This window comes from Myxine glutinosa, chromosome 1 (assembly GCF_964187855.1).
Source record: "Myxine glutinosa chromosome 1, kmMyxGlut1.1, whole genome shotgun sequence".
NCBI lineage: Eukaryota > Metazoa > Chordata > Myxini > Myxiniformes > Myxinidae > Myxine > Myxine glutinosa.
This window is the reverse complement of record NC_136261.1, coordinates 310660477-310681880: the sequence shown is the minus strand read 5'-3', so window position 1 is coordinate 310681880 and position 21404 is coordinate 310660477. Positions and strand designations below refer to the sequence as shown.

Genomic DNA, 21404 nt, shown 5'->3' with positions numbered 1-21404 from the left:
TACATCTCTGCCAAATTTCGTCCGAATCGGTCCACTACTTTTTGAGATATCTTGTTCACAAACAGACAGACAGACAGACAGGGGTGAAAACATAACCTCCATCCATCTTTGGTGGTGGAGGTGACTATAACAGCACTCAGTAGAGCGCATACCTCCACCAGGTTGAACAGTTTACGTTTCATATCCACTGATAGGCCGGATCTACATGTGGACCTAAACCAAAATCTAATCGGCTTGTTCTTGTCACCACCAACTCATCCACCAAGTTTAGTCATAACCTGCGCACAACCTTTTTTGAAATATTATGCTACATATCGTTTTTGGCCCCAGACCTCAATGGGACCTTGTGCACAATGGTTCATTGCATGAAGAGACCCTTGGTGCATTCCAGAATCGACAGGGAGGAGAGATGAGCAGATCCCATCAAGTCACGCACTGTCTACGAGAGTGGACGAAATCAGGAAGCCATGAGAAGTGGCCTTAGATGTCATAGGTAGAGAGTTTAGAGGGCAGGGTTGTGTGTCAGACTATGTGAAAAGCTTGACATATATCATGTCCAGAGAGAAAGAGAGATGGCGCTGATTTCATGTCGGAGATTGAGGGCATCCATCCATTGTTGGGAGAGGAGAAGCAGCAGTTCCTGGGTGGAGTGACAGCGTCTGAATCTGAACTGATGATCATACAGGAGAAACACTGGAGAAATGGAGAAACACTAGAGAAATGGAGAAACACTGGAGATCCATTGGAGAAACACTGGAGAAATGGAGAAACACTGGAGAAATGGAGAAACACTGGAGATCCATTGGAGAAACACTGGAGAAATGGAGAAACACTGGAGATCCATTGGAGAAAACACAGGATTTGTTGTCAGCCACGATGATGGATTTCATAACTTCGCTTGTAATTGGAAGTAATATAATTGGCCTGCAGTTAAAATGATGTGTTTTTACACCATGTTTGACTTTTACAGTGATGTTGGCTGTATTTTAAGGATAAAGAAGGTGAAGTAGAGCAAATTCAATGCTGTTTTCTTTAATCTTAGGAATCGCTGCTTGCAGTGCGTCTCCTCATAATTTTAGGCCCACAAGAGGGCAGCAGAGTAAGCATAATCATTGCAAAATGGCATTTCTAATGATTCGTAAGCACTGGACTTTATAGAGCAATGTTATTAGCTACCTATGGTGTACTTGAGCTTTGGTCCTTCATTACTGCCAATGTAAAATGATACCGAATAACCTTCAAAAATCCCCTCGAGCCTCGGTTTGCATCTCGACCGAGCTACAAACTGTCACCTTGGTGTTTGGCAGGTGGAGTGACACCTCAGTGTGCGCACCAACCCTCAGATGAATGTTACACTGGGTGTCCCGTCTTTTACAATTAGCTGCTGGACGTTAAACATCCCACGGTATCTTTCGCAGAGGAGATGAGTTATCACCGGCACGCTGAACAAATTACAAATTTCTCCTACGACTGATTTCTGGAAAGGCAATGGCAAACTACCCAGCATAACCTTTGCCCAGGAACTGTTTTGGCAATACGAATGCTCTGTCAAGAGTATATGTTGCATTTGATTGATTGAATTCTATCCGAGGCACTTCAGAGAATAAAAAAAATGATCATTTCGCAGAAGTTAATCATGAAAACATCATTAAAAGATGATCATTGCATTCACCTGTTTAACATTTGCTTCTGAACTAATGGCCCATAAAGCTCCAAACCCAAGTTCATTGTCTACTAATGAAGCTGAGTTTGGAGCTTTATGAGCCATTTATATATTGTCTACAAATGTCCTTGTAATTCACATTAAAGTACAGTGTTGCTTTTGTCCTGCACATGATCACAGGCTCCTCTATGAGCCTAAGGTCAACTGAAAAAAATATTAAATAAAATAAATGGACCACAACATGACAATAGGCGGATATCCATCCTCCCTAAGGGCTGTATAAAAAACTTCCAGCCTGCTCTTGGGGGTTGTTATCTCAATGATGCGGGGTTCAGAAGGAGGAACGGAGCCCTCCCAGGTCTCAAAGTATCCACCTGTGTGTGTGTGTGTGTGTGTGTGTGTGTGTGTGTGTGTTTACATGTGTGTGCCCATATATGCATGTATGTGTGTGTGTGTAAGTTATTGTTGTTAACTGCTTTGTCCACACCTGTGTGGGTTTCAGAATATGGAACGGAGCCCTCCCAGGTTTCAAAGTATCCACCTCCATGTGTCTGTGTGTGTACATGTGTGTGCCTGTATATGCATGTATGTGTGTGTAAATTGTTGTTGTTGTTAGCTGCTATATCCACACGTGGGTGGGTTTCAGGAGATGGAATGGAGACCCACCATGTCTCAAAGTATCCGCCACCTCCGTTGTGTGTGTGTGTGTGTGTGTGTGTGTGTGTGTGTGTGTGTGTGTGTGTGTGTGTGCAGGTGTGTGTGTATGTAGATGTGTGTGTGTAGATGTGTGTGTGTGTGATATTTGTGTATCTAATATGTAAAAATAAATAAATAAACAAATAAATACTAACCCCATCCCCTAATTTAAGGCTAGTTTTAACTCCATTTCTAAACTCGCGCTTCACACTATAGAAAATGCCTTGGGCTGTGATATCTTCCTCATTTTGTATGCATTGTGGGAAAAACTTTCAGATTCATGAAAAATAAACGGTTTAAGCCTCCCTGCTACCTCACTGAACTCTCTTTTGCAAACAAAGAAGATTACTGGCCGAGAAACAATCAACACAGTTGGTGCACTTGCCTCGCAGTGCTGGATTCCCCATCACGAGGCAGCTCCACTGTCTTTCAAATGCAATGGCAGTACAGCAAACCCAAGCCACTAACCTGGTGGCTTGACCACACTCATTTGTGGTGTGAACCCGTTGTGCAACAATATGTTACTCACCAGCAATGGCTGCGCACTTATTGTGTAACAAAAACTTCTGGGCAATTGCACAGGTTATTTCACCCTCTCATCTGTTTTGATCCTCAACGTACCATCCTGAGACCCAACCATTTTATCAATCGAGCGTAGTTTATGTTTACTAAACGGTGTTGCTGATGTGTGCAAGAAGCTCGGCTCATTCTCTCTCTTCCTCTGACTATTTTCATATTATTGGCTCTTGTGTCGTTGCTCAGTTCGATGTGCACTGTGCAGGCAGTGTCTGTAGGAAGTGGGGCGTGCAGGAATGTTCTGTACCTAGTGCTGTAGTTCTCCAGCTGTCTTCATGTTTCTCATCTTTCTGGCTTTCTCCATTCCTTTGACTCAAAACACAAGATACAGCAAGAGTAAGTCCTCAGGATGCTTCAAATATTGAGTCTTGTCTTGCAGAATCAACCACTTGAAGAAGTCCTCATTCTGCATGTCCATCTCCTTGCCAGTCTTATGAAGCTGCAACAACTGAAAAACAAACTTCTGACCAATCATGCGTAAATTTGCCTTCTTAGGGCAACTAAACAGGTCTCTTTTATAGCCTTGTCCTTTGTTCTATTTCGATGTCCAGTTAATCCCGTATTTCCTTTAAAAAACAACACCATCTTGTGCCAGGAGCCTAGCAAAGTTTGAATGAAGCTTTATACTGGTTAATCACTAACCAGTTATGTTTGCACCTTCAACCAGTTTGTCCTGCAGGCCATGAAGCTTAAAAGTCATCAAGTGGATGGAACAGCGATGTGTTGCCCTGGCGTGCCTCAAAAAGGTCAAAATTAGTCGGTAGCTTCGCTTTTCATCTGCTTGTTGACAACATTTGATATTGGCATCTTTGGAATGCAAGAGGCATTTCTCGGGCTGCAGTCATGATGGCGCCATGATTGTGTAGTCAAGTTGTTCGTTCAGGTCGGAGAACTTCATTAATCATCTTCATAAAACTCCCGACCACTAGAGATAATGGTGATGTCTACTGGTTGTTATTGGTAGGCCCAAGACAACATGTCTATTGTCCATGTGGCAGATGGCATTTGTTTGTCCCAGATTGCGCAGCAATGGCTGCGATGCGACCGGATCTGGTGTCTTCACTAATCACAAGTAGGGGTGCATCATTAATCATTACCCAAATAACCAATACAATATTATATATATAGTACCTTCCGGGTGATATAGAAAGCTGAAATTTGGCGTGCTGACGGAAATCGAAGCCGATACACTGGAAAAGACCACAGAACCGTCAAAAAGTGTCTGAAAATGAAAAAGAACCTCAATCGATATCTAGCATTTGAAAATTGTAATTTATATAACTGTAAATTATGAAATAAAAACCTTGATGAAAATTTACATATGAAAACACCAACCATAAACGCACCCATTAAAAAAAAAAACCTAAATTGATATCTAGCAGGAGATCGGTGATGCTTGCCGATAATCATAAAGCTCTGATTTATTCTGTACCTACAAAAGAAGAACAGTTCGTTATTGCTTAAAATGTGTAAGCATACCCCACTAGTATATGTACATCTATACATGTGTGTGTGTATATATATATATCAGATTATAATTTAAGTTCTCCAGCCTAATGTTAAGTTATCGCTCCCATTAAGGTACAGCATAGCTGGATCGGATACCTTAATGGTGGTTCACCACTCATGGTATGAAGTCGCATAATGACTGATATATATGTATATATATACATATATATATATATATATATACCGTACAGCTAGGACGGTTCATTGGTGGCCCAGAAGTAATAGGGCAGTTGCCAGAAGTTGCCCAGAAGTAAAAGGGCAGTCAGAGAATCCACATTTAAGCAGAAATTTTTTATTAGCAGATCATAATATATGTATGCAATGTATGTGCAGAACATAATATTTAGACACACAACAAAACAGAAACTGTTACAAAAATTGTTCACTGAGCTGCCCAACTCTTTTCACCACAGAGTAGCATACCTTCCAACATAAATCCGCAGTCATTTGTGCGCAAGCATCAACAATTTTCTGTTTCAGTTGCTCTATTGTCCGGGGTTTCTGAGTGTAAACCGCATTCTTTAGAGTGCCCCAGAGGAAAAAATCCGGTGGAGTAAGATCTGGTGATTGGGCAGCTACTCAACTTGTCCACGGCGACCAATCCACCGCTGAGGGAAATGTTCATCCAACCAATTGCACGCAACGATACTGTAATGGGCTTGTGCCCCATCATGCTGGAACCACATTTCGTCAATATTCGGCCAGTTAGCTACAGCTATAAGAAATTAGTTGTTCAGCATCGCCACATAACTCTCACCAGTCACTGTTTGGTCAAAAAAGAACGGACCCATGAGACCAGCAGCACAAATCCCAATCCAAACGGTGACACCTGGGGTGTTGACATCCTTTTCAACTTCATCGTGCGGATTTTCACTTGCCCAAATAAACAGTGTTGTGCCGATTGACATGGCCATTCAACATATAAGTTGCTTCATTACTCCAAAATATTTTTTCAGGAAAGGTGTCATCCTCGACACATTTTTGTCTAAAACATTTGCAAAACTCTACTCGCTGATCTGGATCGTCTTCAGTCATAACATGGAGCAAATGAGGATGATATGGTTTCAAGTTGAGCTCGTGAAGCATCCTCTGAATGGATGTTCTTGAAATGCCAATTTCTTGTTTAGCTCACCTGGTAGTCTTTTTTGGACTTTGGCTAAAAGCAGCTTCAACAACCTGTTTGTTTTCTTCAGTGCAGATGGATCTTGGTCTTCCAGGTCTCACCAAGTCTTTAACTGAACCAGTGGTTTCAAAGCGCTTGATAAGGTTGGCCACTGTGTCTCGTTTTATTAACAGGTGAAAGTGCTCTTTAAAAATGCGGCACGTCTCACTCTTATTCTCCGTTTTGTAAAATGTCTTCACAATAAATACACGCTGTTCGCTTGTATAACGTTGGTAATTACGGTCCTCCATGGTTCAAATCTTCCACTTTGGGGATTCTGAAATCAAAATAATTCTCAATTAATAACGTCAAACAAAAATCAATTAATTATTAATCATAATAATAATAATAAATTATAAAATAATAATGAAATTGTAGTGACTATTGTTCCGGCAACTGCCCTATTACTTCTGGGCAACTTCTGGCAACTGCCCTATTACTTCTGGGCCACCCTGTATATATATATATATATATATATATATATATAAATATATATATATATGGTACTGTTTATATATATATAAACAGTGCCTTTAGAAAATATTCACACCCCCTGACTTTTTTCATATTTTGTTGTGTTACATCCTGAATTTAAAATGTATTAAATTGAGATTTTTTTGGTCTCTGATCTACACACAATACCCCATAAGGTCAAAGTCGAATTTATTTTTTCGAAATTTTTACAAAATGAATAAAAAATAAAATGCATAAATAACGAATTCACGTAGATATTCAACCCCCTGAGTCAATACTTCGTAGAAGCGTCATTGGCAGTGATTACAGCTCCAAGTCTTCTTGGGTATGTCTGTATCAGCTTTGCACATCTGGATTTTGGAAGTTTCTCCCATCCTTTCTTGCAGATTTGCTCAAGCTCCATCAAGTTGAATGGGTAGTGTTGGTGAACAGCAATCTTCAAGTCTTTCCACAGATTTTCAATGAGATTTAAGTCTGGGTTTTGGCTGGTCCACTCAAGGACTTTCACTTTATTCTTCTGAAGCCATTCCAGTGTTGCTTTGGCTGTATACTGTTGTCCTGTTGGAATGTAAATCTTCTCCGCAGTCGAAGGTCTTTTGCACTCTGAAGCAAGTTCTCCCCAAGGAGTTGCCCGTATTTGGCTCCATTGATTGGTCCCTTTATCCTTACAAGTCTCCCATTCCATGCCACTGAAAAGCACCCCATAACATGATGCTGCCACCACCATGCTTCACTGTAGGGATGGTGTTAGATGGGTGATGAGCTGTGCTCGGTGTCCACCAGACATAGTACTTTACATTCAGGCCAAGGAGTTCAATTTTCGTCTCATCAGACCACAGAATATTTTGCCTCATGCTCTAAGAGTCTTTCCCGTGTCTTTTTGCAAACTCCAGGCATGTTGTAATGTGCCACTTTCTCAGAAGTGGCTTCCGTCTGGCCACTCTCCAATAAATCCTAGATTTGTGAAGTGCTCTTGAGGCTGTTGTCCTTCCGGTATGCTTTTTCTTCGATTGAAATGTATGAAAAATAATGCCTCACAGTAAATCCACCAATATGCTACACCAACCCCTCCTGTGTTAAGTTCAGCTTTGCCTTGTATTTCTTGTTTCTGCCAATTGAGTTTCGGACATTCTGCTTAAAGTGACTGGACTTAATACTCAATGTGTTAACTTAATCTACCTATTGACTTACCTTCTGTATAATAATCCAATTCTTACTATCATCTTCATCAAAGTTAAGCTCTACATGCTTGTATCCATACTATAATTCACGGACCGGTGTGTGTTTGTCGCGCTACTCCTACAGTTCTTGGCCGATTGCATGATCAAGACTTGCTACATAGGATCATCATGACCCCTATTAGTGCATGGAAGTATTTATATATTTGCCTGATGGTCTTGGGGGTGGGGGGTTGGGAGATGCAAATTCTCCATGAAAATATGTAAATGTGTATCGTGTAGCACCGCCTCCAGGTGAGAGAGGGTATTACAAGTCCTCATCCTTTACAGTCCGTACTGTATTTCTGTCTCCCCGTTTTCCAGTGTAGTGAAGTATTTTGAATTATAAGCAGTAGGCATGCTTTCGCTTCGTGCACGTAACTCAGGTTATTGTTATTTTTATTTTTAGTGAGCGATTGAGGCAGCTGTTAGTTGCCTATACACCGCCCAAATGAAAGTATGTGTCAGAAGAACGTTGCCAGCGGTTACTCTGCTAGTAATCAAAGAATACTTTGGATACAATTTTAATGTTTCTTTAAAATTTTCTGCATTGTCTCCTTTCCTCATTTGTGTTTTAGGAAAATCATTAATACCTATCTCAGTGTTTTGTTCACCCATGATCTTTTTCAAAATCACCCATGACCTTAATGGGAGGTGTGGCTTAGTTCATGTCTCTACTTTATTTGATCTAAATGTTAGCAGGATAGCTGAGAGGGATTTACACTCGACTTTGAGCTATGTGGTATGTGTTTGAATCTCGGCTCGGTTTTACACTGTTATGTGAAAGCCAGTTCATGAAAAGTTGAGGCTAAAATCTCTTCTCAGCCGACTCCACAAGAAGGCGGGAATAATTGGGGCTGTTAAAGAAGTAGTAGTAGTAGAAGTAGTAGTACATCATATCTGAACTTTTACATTGCAAAAGCAAGAAATTACTTCAAAGCATGATTTCAATTGAAAATGTTTGCAATGCCTGGAGGTCGATGGTGGAATGGTGGGGTTGGGGAAAGGAGTTTGGGGAGGGTGGAGGGAAGTTTTCGACGTTGATGATAACTTTGTACATTTATTTGACACTCCAAATGCTTATTATGTTTATTGCTATTTAGTATACTGTACTTCTAACTTTTATGGGTTTTTTGTGTACAATGTCGAGACTCATGGAGAAGCTAGAACATAGAACGGATCAGGATGTACCGTAAAATGGGGTGAATAGGGACAGCAAGGTGAATAGGGACACAAACTGAAAAAAAGCTCGGAAACTTTTTTCGCTGAAAATTGATAACCATACTGATTTGTTGATATTTGGGTTGAAAGTGTTCTCTTGTTTTTTTAAAAATCAACTTATAGTCCCAATTAACCCCATATATGGGTTAAATAGGAATAAATAGGATTTTTATGGCTGTCACTATTCACCCAGTTTTATGGATGAATAAGGACAGTCACTAATACAAAAAAAATAATAATCAAGAAATAGGGACCGTTTGGAGAAACTTTTTATCCCATATTTTTTTTCATTGGCACCGTGGTTTATATTATGGGTGCATATTATGTGCATCCATCTGAGCTATCAATTTAGCAATAAGTTGGAAACTCAGGATTGTTTCTTGATTATTATTTTTTTGTATTAGTGACTGTCCCTATTCACCCGAACCAGACGTGATCTGCTTAACAGAAACTTTCCTCCTTCATGATGTCTCTGATTCCTTGGTATCTCTCCCAGGTTACTCCCTCCTCCGGTATGATAGACCTGAGCCTCCTCCTGGAGGAGGGGTTGCTATCTTTATTAAAAAAACTCTTTAGTAAGGGAAACATATAAAAATCTGTTAACTAAATTGTTACCAAAAAATTTCTTCACCAATATGTTTGTAAAGGTGTGTAATAACATGTGTTAAAATGTTGAAGGTCAACTCCCGTGGGAAACCCAGAAAAAAAGCTGTTGAATTCGGGTACCGAAAAATTATTTTCGAGAATTTTTATTTTTTTAAATCGGCCCTTAAGTAACTTATGAGGGGTCAAATAAGGGTTTTTCATGATTCTGAGTTGATTGTTAACATTTATATTTCACCACAGACACTCCTTTGTGGAAAAATAATTTCTAAATATATCTCATTTTCTACTTTGCAGGACATGGAGTCTAGCAATATGGATGAAGACGTTACTCCACCTGTGCTCAATTGCTTCATCTGTGCACGCTCGGATACACCAGCTGAAAGGCTCATACAGGCAACTCCAAAGGGATACTCAACTTTATTGAAACAAGCAGAAACTGTCGAAAATGTTACTGTTGTGGAACGTATGAAGGAGGCTCAAAAGGAAGGAAAACTGAGGTACCACCAGAAGTGTAAAAATGATCTGTACAACAACTTTGTTGCAACCACCAAGAAGTCAGCTCAAGCATCATCAAAGGCAGAGAAAGAGTCATCAAAGTTGAAGAGAAGACGCACTACTTGTGAGTTCAGTTCATCAACTGGCTGCAGTTCTAGAAGATCACAGTCAGTTGACCTCCTGTATAAGGATGTATGCATTCTTTGCAACCAACCAGCCCAGCTCTACAAAAATAATCCAGCACAAGCTAGAAAGAAATACAGAGTGCCAGATAATTTGACTGCAGATACACTGAAGGCAAGCTTGCTGAAGACAGCACGGAGTCGCGGGGATGACTGGGGTACTGAAGTCACTGGACGCCTGGAAGGGATCAACGACTTGGTAGCAGAAGAAACACTGTACCATTTGCGATGCAAACTTATGTTTGCGAGAGGTGACAGTTTGTCCAAGACTGATGAGGAAGGAAAAAGGAAGAGAGGACAGAGGAGTATTGATGAGGAGCGAGAGGCAGTTTTTATTGAATTCTGCGAATGGTTAGACTCAGAATTAGAGCATGGGGTAATGAACATGGACCAAGTCCATGAAAAGCTGCAGGAGTTTGATCAGTCACCAGAGAAGAGCCTTTCTTATTCAAAGCATTGGCTAAAGATAAAACTTCTAGAGAAATACGAAGACACCTTGTATTTCACAACACAGGAAAGAAGGGCAGATGTACTCTGTATCAAAGATGGCACCGACAATATTCTGCGAGGGCATCATGCTAATCTTGACCATGGAGATGAGAAGACTCAGATCATAAAGACGGCACTCAAGTTCATATCCAATGATATTGCCTTGATTGATTTAGGTCCAAAGTCATACCCCACCACACACAGTATGACTGACATCGATAGTCAGCTGTCACTTGTTCCTGCAAGCCTTCAGATGTTCTTGAGACCGATTGTCAAGACAGACGAAAGAGTTGCCGTTTGGGGGCAGAATTTTATTAAGGCCTGTCGACCTCGGTCTGGAGTATTGCCACACCAAATGGGGCTTGCCATACAACTTGATCATAGATTTGGGTCAAAATGGATGCTCAACAAGTTCCACCGGCTGGGATACACTGAGTCTTACACGGAGACACAAAACTACAAATACTGCTTCCTTAATAGTAGGAGTGGAGATGATGTTCCAGATACTTCTGGCACTCTTGACACCATTGTGGAGGAAACCGATGAACAGATCAATGATGAGGTTGCGGTTGATGCTGCGCTTGAGGATCAATCAGTGATGACAGCCAAAGTGCCAGCCAGTGAAAGTGAATTGTCAAGTAATGATCAGGTGGTCTTTATGGAGGTTGGGGAAACAAACAATGCAGTCACTCAGTTTGTTGGAGACAATATAGATTTAAACATTGTCTCTATTCACGGAAGCACTCCCTTTCACTCAATGGGTTGGATCGAAGTCACCTCTCCGGCACCACCTTTGCCAGATCCACAGACAACAGCAGCTTTCCCCCGGGTGAAGTTGAAGGCACTCGACAAAGCTAAGATCCTGAGAGGAACTGAAGTAAAGATTATTCCATTTACAAAAAGGAAACAGATAGGAACGAACGCGATCATGTTTCTCCCCCTCGCTGAGCTTTCCTCCTCCCTGGCTCATGATCAGCCACTCCTCACTCCAGGTGACACACTCTGGGCAGCGGGGTGGGTGATCAAAGCCAACGATCCTGAGTTCCCACACTCCAACTGGAATGGCTGGATGAAGAGAATCCATGCTAATGATGCAAAGCAGAGCACACAGATCGAGTTCCTCCCAGTTATTGAAGGAGACCCTAATGACCTCAACACCATCTTCACCACTCTGAAAGAGTGCATACGGCGCGCTGGGGTCGCTATAGTGACCTTTGATCTTCCGATTTGGCTGAAGGCTGTGAATATAATAAAGCAGGCAAATCTACCCGTCATTCCAAGGTTGGGTGGTTTTCACCTGCTGAAGTCTTATCTTGGATCAATGGGTAACATCATGGAAGATTCTGGACTACTAGATGTGATCCAGTTGATCTATCCTGGAAGTACGACAGCCAACCACATCATGGATGGAGGATGTTTTGACAAGGCAATCCGTGTTCACCTCCTCATCGATGCAGCCATCTATCAACACATCATGAAACTTGCCTTCACTGAGGAGGAGCGTGGTGACATGAAGACCTTCATGGAGAAGGTGGCTGATGGGAAGATGGGAGCCAGACACTCAGACCCAGTAGTGCCAGTGTTTGAGCAAAGGTTTGAAGAAACCTTCAAACGACTCGCAAAAGGAGGAAGAACACCTGCACTCTGGGTGGATTACCACCACATGGTAGATGTGATCAAGGTCTTTATCAGAACCGAGCGACTTGCAGACCACAATGGGCATCTGTCCTGCATTGTTACCAAGATGCTTCACATCTTTGCCGCTGCAGGCCATCATCAGTATTCCAAGGGCGCACGGCTGTACTGTCAACTCATGAAGGAACTAGAAACTTTGCCTGCTTACAAAGACACCTTAGAATGTCTCACTGCCCACGGGAACCACGTTGTCCGTTACTCAAGTCATGAGTGGTCCGGCACATGGTGTGACATTTGCATTGAGCAGACATTAATGAAGGCAGCCAAGTCACAAGGTGGACTGAGCAGAGGAAGAATGAGAAACAGTTTTTCTGGCCACAAATGCTGGGTGCTCACCCTCAGTCACCTGTCTGATGTCAACCGGCGGATGGAGGAGGACGTCAGTAAACATGTTCCAGTCCACAGAGACCTTGCCAAGACAGAGATGAAGCGAGATGCAGAGGCAGTTGAACTTGTCCTAAAATGGTTTGAGGAGATCAAGCCATTCGACAACGATAGAGACAAGGAGTTGCTCGTGTCTTTCTCAACAGGATTCACAAGCACTGGAGATGACGCAGTCAATGCTGAGAGAGCAGCTGAAGTTGGGATGGAGATGCAGATCAAGCTGGATGGACAGTCAGTGACGTCGACCATGGATGACACAGAAGCCACCAAGGAAACAGTGATTCAGGCTGGTACTGCGATTTTCAAGTACATTTACCATGGACGAGATACTACATTGGGTGAAATTCGGTACAACATGTTCTCAAGGAAGGCAGCGGCAGGAGTGATCAAACCAGAGACTCTACCTCCAACAGAGGGTGCAGCTGCACAACATTCACACCATGCCTACCTGCAGACCCGGGACTGGATCCTTCTACAGAGCATGTCTCTGAACCCCAGTGACTATGGATGGACAATAGGTGTGCATGGGTATGAGCCAGTTCCAACACTGGACCCCACGGCTCCTGAGGAGCTATTGCAGTTCACAAGCTGTAATTGTCATGGAGATTGCAGCAACCGGCGATGCAGCTGCAAGAAGAATGGGGTCACGTGCATCTCGGCCTGTGGAGTCTGTAATGGCATTACATGCAGAAACTGCAGTCATGATGTTGTTGAGTCTGAAGAAGACATAGACAATGACTGTTGAAACTTCTGACATTGTGAATGAGAAATAACTCTTGAGTATTATATATGTATGTGAAATAAAAGCTACTTTGTGTGTAAATGTAAAAGTGAAAATATAAATGTTAACAATCAACTCAGAATCATGAAAAACCCTTATTTGACCCCTCATAAGTTACTTAAGGGCCGATAACAAAAAAAAAAATTCTCGAAAATAATTTTTCGGTACCCGAATTCAACAGCTTTTTTTCTGGGTTTCCCACGACAGTTGAACTTCAACATTTTAACACATGTTATTACACACCTTTACAAACATATTGGTGAAGAAATTTTTTGATAACAATTTAGTTAACAGATTTGTGAAATATCTCATAAAATGCCCTTACTACTTCCTCACTCGCCCTGCACTGCCCTCTCTCCACCTCACCCCCAGGAATACCTTTGGCTACGGCTTCCCCTTCGCTCCCACCTTTTGTTCAAATGTGTGTTGTACCATCCACCAAACAGTGATGACTCCATCTACATCTCGCTGTCTGATAATATGGACCAACTTCTATCTACCCATCCCAACTCTCTCTTCCTCATATGTGGTGATTTCAATTGTCACCATGCCAGTTGGCTGGGTGTGGGTACCTCTCTCACAAGCCATGGCTCTTCAGCAAAGGACTTCTGCGACTCACTGGGACTGACACAATCTGTTAATTTCCCGACCCGGATCTCAGTCAATGGAGCATCTTCTCTTCTGGACTTGGTTATGACTAACTTCCCTGAAAATGTCTTCTGCTCTTCTTCTGCTCCAATCGGCTCATCTGATCATGTGCTTGTTAAAGTGGACATCTCTCTGACCATTCTCAGAGAGCCTCCTCAGCGTCGACGAGTCTGGCATTTCACTCAGGCCAACTGGCACGGTCTTCATGCAGCCATCAATCATCTGGACTGGTCTCCCATCTCTACCACCTCTGACATCAACTCATCCTGGGAATTCTTCCAAAGTAAATTGCTCTCTCTCATGCACAGATTTATCCCATCTCGTCTTCAGTTGTCATACCCTTCCTCCCGTCCATGGTACACGGAATCTTGTGGTGAGGCTGTTGCCTAGAAACAACTTGCTTTGTCTCCTGGAAAGCAAATCCAACGGAAGGAAATCTCATTTCCATTCACAAAGCCCGAAACAAGTGTGTCCCCACCCTCAGGAGAGCCAGGAAACAATATCTCTCTGTTCTCAAGACCGAACTCTCTTATCTGTCTCCCTCTTCCAAATCCTGGTGGCGTCTGGTCAAATCGGTTTCTGGTGTTTGTTCCCCCTCCATCCCCTCCCTCACCTCAAACGGCTACATGGCTGACTCCGCACGTGAAAAAGCTGAATGCCTCAACTCTGTGTTTGCCTCTAAATCTTGTGTCCCAAACCAATCCCTCTCTGTAACCACCGTACCCAGTCGTACCCAGCTGCTCCTGGACTCTGTGTCCTTTCCTCCTGACAAGGTGGAAAAGTTTCTGTCAACCCTCGACTCTGATTCTGCAACTAGACCTGACGGCATCAGCCCACGGGTCCTAAAATCCTGTTCTTCCGCTCTTTCACTCCCTCTCTCTGTTCTCTTCACCCTCTCTTTTGCTCAAGGTCATCTGCCATCTGCTTGGAAATCAGCCAACATCACCGCTTTGCACAAAAAAGGTGCAAAAACAGATCCTAGCAACTACAGACCACTCAGACTTCTCCCAATTATCAGCAAAGTCATGGAATCCATCATTGCTTCAGATATGAAATCTTTCCTCTTCTCCAATGGCTTGATCTCTGATCATCAATTTGGTTTCAGACCTGGTCACTCTACTCTGGACATGCTGCTTCTGCTTTCTCAACAATGGATGGAGGTCCTCAATGCCAAACAGGAAATTAGAGCTGTCTCCCTTGACATATCATGTGCCTTCGATATGGTCTGGCACCCCGCTCTGCTCACCAAACTCTCCTCCTTTGGTATCCATGGAAATCTCCACGCATGGCTGGCGGACTTCCTCTCTAGTCGTAGTCAACGTGTGGCCCTGAATGGGTTTCTCTCATCTCCTCTTCCTGTTCAGGCTGGAGTTCCCAAAGGCAGTGTTCTGGGCACTGTGCTTTTTCTGGTCTTCATCAATGATCTCTCTGACTCTCTTGAAAATCCTCTCTATCTCTTTGCTGATGACTCTACTCTCTGTCGCTCCATTCCTCATCCCTCAGATCGGCAGTCTGCAGCTTCCTCACTCTCTGCAGACCTGGACAAAATCACAGACTGGGCAAACAAGTGGAACATGTCTTTCAATCTTGACAAATCTGACACTCTTACGATGTCTCTCCGAAAAGACCGACTGGACAACCCTCCCATCCACTTTCTGAATAATCCTCTCCAAGAAGTTCTGTCACTCAAGCTTTTGGGTCTCACTATCTGCCATGATCTTTCCTGGGAAAACCACATTTCCAAGCTGGCCTCCAAAGCCAGTCGCCGACTGGGCATCCTCCATTGTGCGAAGTCCTTCCTTGGCACACCTGAGCTCCTCACCACATACAAGGCTTTCATCCGCAGCTCAATGGAATACTGCTCTCCCCTCTGGGCTGGTGCCCCTGCCTCACACCTAGCTCGTCTTCACGCTGTTGAAACCAAAGCGTTCAGAATCATTGGAATCTCCCGCGATGAAGCGAACTCCAAGGGCCTTTCACTCACTCACCGCAGGCAGGTTGGTGGTCTTTCCGTCTTCTACCGACTCCTCTCTGGCCTTGCCCCTCCAACTCTCTCTGGGCTCTGTCCCCCAAATATTCCTACAGGTCGCACAAGATCTGCCTGCAACTGCAGGCAGATCTGCAACTGCAGATTATGGTTAAACTGCCAAAATCAAGACTCTCTGCTCACCTTCACTCTTTCATTCCTCTTTTCTCCCGCCTCTGGAACAAACTTCCTCACTCTCTTCAATCCCACTCCACCCTCCAGTTCTTTAAAACAGCTGTTCACCACCATCTCTTATCTTCCCCCATCCAAAACCTTGACCTTTTCTACCCCAGCTAATTTCACCCCAAATCCACTTTTTTGAAATACCAACTTCTGTCCTGGAAGTCCTTGGTATCCTTGTGTTTTATACTTCTCCCACCCCCCCCCCCCACCCCCTTCCCACGCCTCCTCCCCCCAAGCCCTCTCTCTCCCACACATCTCCCTGCTCTCAAATGTTGTGTTTGTGTGCTTCCCCTTCTCTCCCCATCTTGGCTTCCGCTCCCTCCTTTTATATATTTTGTTTGTCTGGTTGATTTGTTTGTGAAATAAATGTTTGCTCTTTCACGAGCCTCGATTCAGTATACAAAAAAAAAACAAAAAAAAACGGGGTGAATAGGGACAGCCATAAAAATCCTATTTATTCCTATTTAACCCATATATGGGGTTAATAGGGACTATAAGTTGCTTTTTAAAAAACAAGAGAACACTTTCAACCCAAATATCAACAAATCAGTATGGTTATCAATTTTCAGCGAAAAAAGTTTCCGAACTTTTTTTCAGTTTGTGTCCCTATTCACCTTGCTGTCCCTATTCCCCGCCCCCCCCCCCCTCCCCCATTTTACGGTAACATAAGAAAAAGAAGAGTAGAAAGAGAGGGGGGGAACACACACAACAGGGATGAGGGACGGAATAGACGGAGATGGACAAACAAGTAATGTGGGAAAGAATGAGGCATTGGGGAGGACGCAGGTGGTAGACAAGATCTATACAGAAACAAACTCTCAGGAAGGAAAAATAAAAAACTGGAAACTTGGAAAGAAGTGGACTTGGGAAGGGTTAATGTGGGAATGAGGGAGGGATAGAAAAAAATCATGGTTTTGGATGTGGTGTGATTGATCTGAGGTGGTGGTGAACAGCTGTCTTGAAGACGTAGAGAGAGGAATGAGATTGAACTGAATGTGGAAATTCGTTTCACAGTTGGGAGGGGGGAGAAGAACAAATGAGTGGAAGTGAGCAGTGATTCTGGATCTTGTGAATTTCACCAGAAGGTGGTTCAACTGGCAGAACACTGCACGCCGCAGATACCTGGGGTGGTGGGAGGAGGGGAGGACAGAGCGTGGAAAGAGTGGATTATGGAAGACCAGAAAGGGGGCGGTATAAGACAGAGAGACCACCGACCTGTCTGCATAGATGAAAGCGATCGGCCCAGAGGCTCAGCTTCATTGCAGGAAATTCAATGATCTTGAAGTCCTTGGTTTCCATGGCATCAGGATGAGCAAGGTGTTTGATTTGCATCTTTGAACAATGTGTTTTTCATTTTCTGTATGTCAACTTTTTCATGTGATACCACCAATTATTCCTGGTCCACTGGAATAGTCTGCAACAATATAAGTTTTTAATTGTATTCCATTATTTGCTTTTGATTTCCTCTGGCATTTCTGAGGAATAATTATATGCAACATTGCTAATTCACTTTAATTGCTACGACGGCCCTTGGGGTGTCAATCTCCAAGCAGTCCTGTGATAGATAAGTGTACTAGGTGCCCTCCCTCAAGTCACATTCACTATTTGCAATCCCTTTTATGACTAATGGCTATATTTTGGATTAATCAGTATGTGACACGTAGCTTGTGTGAAAGACAACAAAAGGAATAAGATGCATCCAATAGTTGATTTTAGTCTTACAAGAAAAATAACGATAGCAGGAGGAAACATTTTGCTGAAATCATAAACTGTACATAAATTAATCATTTAATGTTTCCTTTGATTTGTAAGTGATTCCGGGGCCGGCAAGATGGTGCAGAGGTAGCACACTTACCCTTGAGCTGTCTAGTCTGGGCTCAAATCCTGACCGGACAACCTGCCAGGTTGGAGCCCTGCAGCAGGATGGCACATCACAAAGTGCCCCAAATGGATGTTAAGTTGGGTGTCCCATCTGCCAGCATCATTTGGTGGATGTTGCAGATCCCACAGTGTCCCTAGTGAAGATTAGGTGAGCTATCGCGTGGACCTTGAACGAATTACAAATTGCTGCCCTAGTCATCTTCATTTTTAACGTCAGGCCTGGCCAAACCCCACGATTATGAACATTATTCCTGTGTAATGTCTTTGGATTGTGGACATGACCATGTTTGTTTTTGGAATGCTGCCATGTTTGCTTTTTGATGAAATACAGGTGTGAAGGGGCAAGTGTTGGATCAGGGTGGATGTGCAGTTGTGGGCGCAAATGTTCTCGTGTCTGACCATAACAACCTTCGCCCTTTTAACACCACACAACATGGAGAATATTTTCGTCTGCTTCTTCCTGGACAATACGATTTTACGGTGAGAGCATTATATTGAGGAAATTTATTCCAAGCTATTTGTCGCATATTTTTCTTTATTTATTTTTAACAGTTATCTAAGGCTTCTGAAGGGAATGTATTATATATATATATATAAGAAAGTTTTTGTTTGTTTGTTTGTCTGCGCAAGCTAATCTCCTGAACGGTGAAAGATAGGAGGAAACCTCTAATACAAAAAATGTCGGGACGGGCCCCGGGAAGGTTATAGGCTAGGTGGCGAGGCCGGTCGAGGCCGCTTCGGCCAGGCTGGGCCCATTTCGCAATTAAAAGTTGAGCTAAATTATAGTAGTCTATCTTCTACAGCCGTGAGTAAAAGCTGAATTATAGTAGTAAATGCATTCAAAAAGAACCAAAAATGTCGGGACGGGCCCCGGGAAAGTTATAGGCTAGGTGGCGAGGCCGGTCGAGGCCACTTCGGCCAGGCTGGGCCCACTTCGCAATTAAAAGCTGAGCTAAATTATAGTAGTCAATCGTCTACGGCCGCGAGTAAAAGCTGAATTATAGTAGTAAATTCATTCAAAAAGAACCAAAAATGTCGGGACGGGCCCCGTGAAGGTCATAGGCTAGGTGGTGAGGCTGGTCGAGGCCGCTTCGGTCAGGCTGGGCCCACTTCGCAATTAAAAGCTGAGCTAAATTATAGTAGTCAATCTTCTACAGCCGCAAGTAAAAGCTGAATTATAGTAGTAAATGCATTCAAAAAGAACCAAAAATGTCAGGACGAGCCCCGTGAAGGTCATAGGCTAGGTGGCGAGGCTGGTCGAGGCCCACCTCGGCCGGGCTGGGCCCATTTCGCAATTAAAAGCTGAGCTGAATTATAGTAGTCAATCGTCTACAGCCGCGAGTAAAAGCTGAATTATCTATCTATAATTCCAGTAATCTCTGTGTGTTTGTTTGTACGTTTGTACGTTTGTACGTTTGTACGTTTGTTTGTCTGTGACCGCTGTTTCTCGACAACCACGGGTCCGATATACTTTAAACTTGCCAGGTATATTGCTGGGGACCCGAGGATGTGCCTTTTCAAGGTTTCATATTAATCGGACAATTACTTACCGAGCTATGTCCAAAAAACGATTCAACCAATCAGAGAGCAGCGAGCTATCGCGTGTGCCGAACGTGGCGGACACACTCTGCCTCGGACGGCACATTTGAGAGCGTATTCATTTATTTCACGTTTGCAAACTATGTTGCCGCTATGTTGGCGTTAAACTATGTTTTAAAACTAATAAAAACCATTTCATCTAAATAGAGGGGGGGGGGGGGGGGGGGGGATTGTCACTGTACTCGCAAGCCGTTCGCCGTTCGCTTTGGCGTTGCGAATGAACCAACACATTTCATGAACCAAACCATTTCATGTAAAGCGTTCGCCGTTCGCTTTGGCGTTGCGAATGGACCAAAACATTTCATGGACCAAACCATTTCATGTAAATAGAGGGGGGGATATAATTTTAGATATAGATATAGTACGGGCATGCCCTAGTAGTAGTAAATTCATTCAAAAAGAACCAAAAATGTCGAGACGGGCCCCGATAAGGTTATAGGCTAGGTGGCGAGGCTGGTCGAGGCCCACGTCGGCCGGGCTGGGCCCATTTCGCAATTAAAAGCTGAGCTGAATTATAGTAGTCAATCTTCTACGACCGCGAGTAAAAGCTGAATTATAGTAAATTCATTCAAAAAGAACCTGGGCAACGCCGGGTGCTTTCGGCTAGTATATATATATTTGTTTGTTTGATTGTTCGTGAACATACTCCTCTGAACTACCAAGGTTGATCGGCACGAAACTTTATAGGATAACATATTTTACCACGATGCACCTAAATAGGGGTTTAAAAACAGTTATTTTCTCACAATTCATAACTTATAACCACCTGAGCCTCCCCTTTCCCCTCCTCTCCCCCTCCCTCACTCCTCCTCCTCCCCCTCCCTCACCCCTCCCCCTCCCCCTCCCCTTCCATCCTCCCCTTCCCTCCCGCTCCTCCTCCCTTTCCCCCTCCCCCTCCCCCTACCCTTCCCACTCCCTTCTCCCTCCACCCTACCCTCTCCCCTTCCCCACTCCCCTTTCCCCTCCTCCCCTCCCCCTCCCTTTCCCCCATGCCCCTCCCTTTCCCCCCTACCCTACCCTCTCCCCTTCCCCACTCCCCTTTCCCCTCCTCCCCTCCCCTCCCCCTCCCTTTCCCCCATGCCCCTCCCTTTCCCCCCTACCCCTTCCTTTCGGCCCTACCCCTTCCCCATCCCCCTCCACCCTCCCCTCCCCCTCCCTTTCCCCATGCTCCTCCCATTCCCCCCTACCCCTTCCTTTCTGCCCTCCCTCTCCCCCCCTCCCTCCTCCCTCTCCCCCCCTCCCCCTCCCTCTCCCCCCCTCCCCCTCCCTCTCCCCCCCTCCCTCTCCCCCCTCCCTCTCCCCCCTCCCCCTCCCTCTCCCCCCTCCCTCTCCCCCCTCCCCCCTGTTCCCCTCCCCCCTCCCCCTCCCTCTCCCCCCTCCCTCTCCCCCCTCCCCCTGTTCCCCTCCCCCCCTCCCCCTGTTCCCCTCCCCCCTCCCCCCTGTTCCCCTCCCCCCTGTTCCCCTCCCCCCTCCCCCCTGTTCCCCTCCCCCCTCCCCCCTGTTCCCCTCCCCCCTCCCCCCTGTTCCCCTCCCCCCTCCCCCCTGTTCCCCTCCCCCCTCCCCCCTGTTCCCCTCCCCCCCCTGTTCCCCTCCCCCCTGTTCCCCTCCCCCCTCCCCCCTGTTCCCCTCCCCCCTGTTCCCCTCCCCCCTCCCCCCTGTTCCCCTCCCCCCTCCCCCCTGTTCCCCTCCCCCCTGTTCCCCTCCCCCCTTCCCCCTGTTCCCCTCCCCCCTCCCCCCTGTTCCCCTCCCCCCTCCCCCCTGTTCCCCTCCCCCCTGTTCCCCTCCCCCCTCCCCCCTGTTCCCCTCCCCCCTCCCCCCTGTTCCCCTCCCCCCTCCCCCCTGTTCCCCTCCCCCCTCCCCCCTGTTCCCCTCCCCCCTCCCCCTGTTCCCCTCCCCCCTGTTCCCCTCCCCCCTCCC

At 44.8% G+C, this 21404-nt stretch overlaps 1 protein-coding gene across 19 annotated transcripts in view; it reads left to right on the top strand.

The window, feature by feature from the left end:
* The window catches only part of CPM (carboxypeptidase M), a 102527-nt gene that overhangs the window by 59601 nt on the left and 21522 nt on the right, over positions 1 to 21404 (top strand). For all 19 annotated transcript variants that reach the window (XR_013621467.1, XM_078768656.1, XM_078768639.1 and 16 more), the window contains one exon: positions 18220 to 18368. Coding sequence is in view for 18 of the 19 variants with exons in the window: in XM_078768656.1 (XP_078624782.1) it covers positions 18220 to 18368 (149 nt within the window). In the remaining variant the exon portion in view is untranslated. The remainder of the gene's footprint in view (positions 1 to 18219; positions 18369 to 21404) is intronic.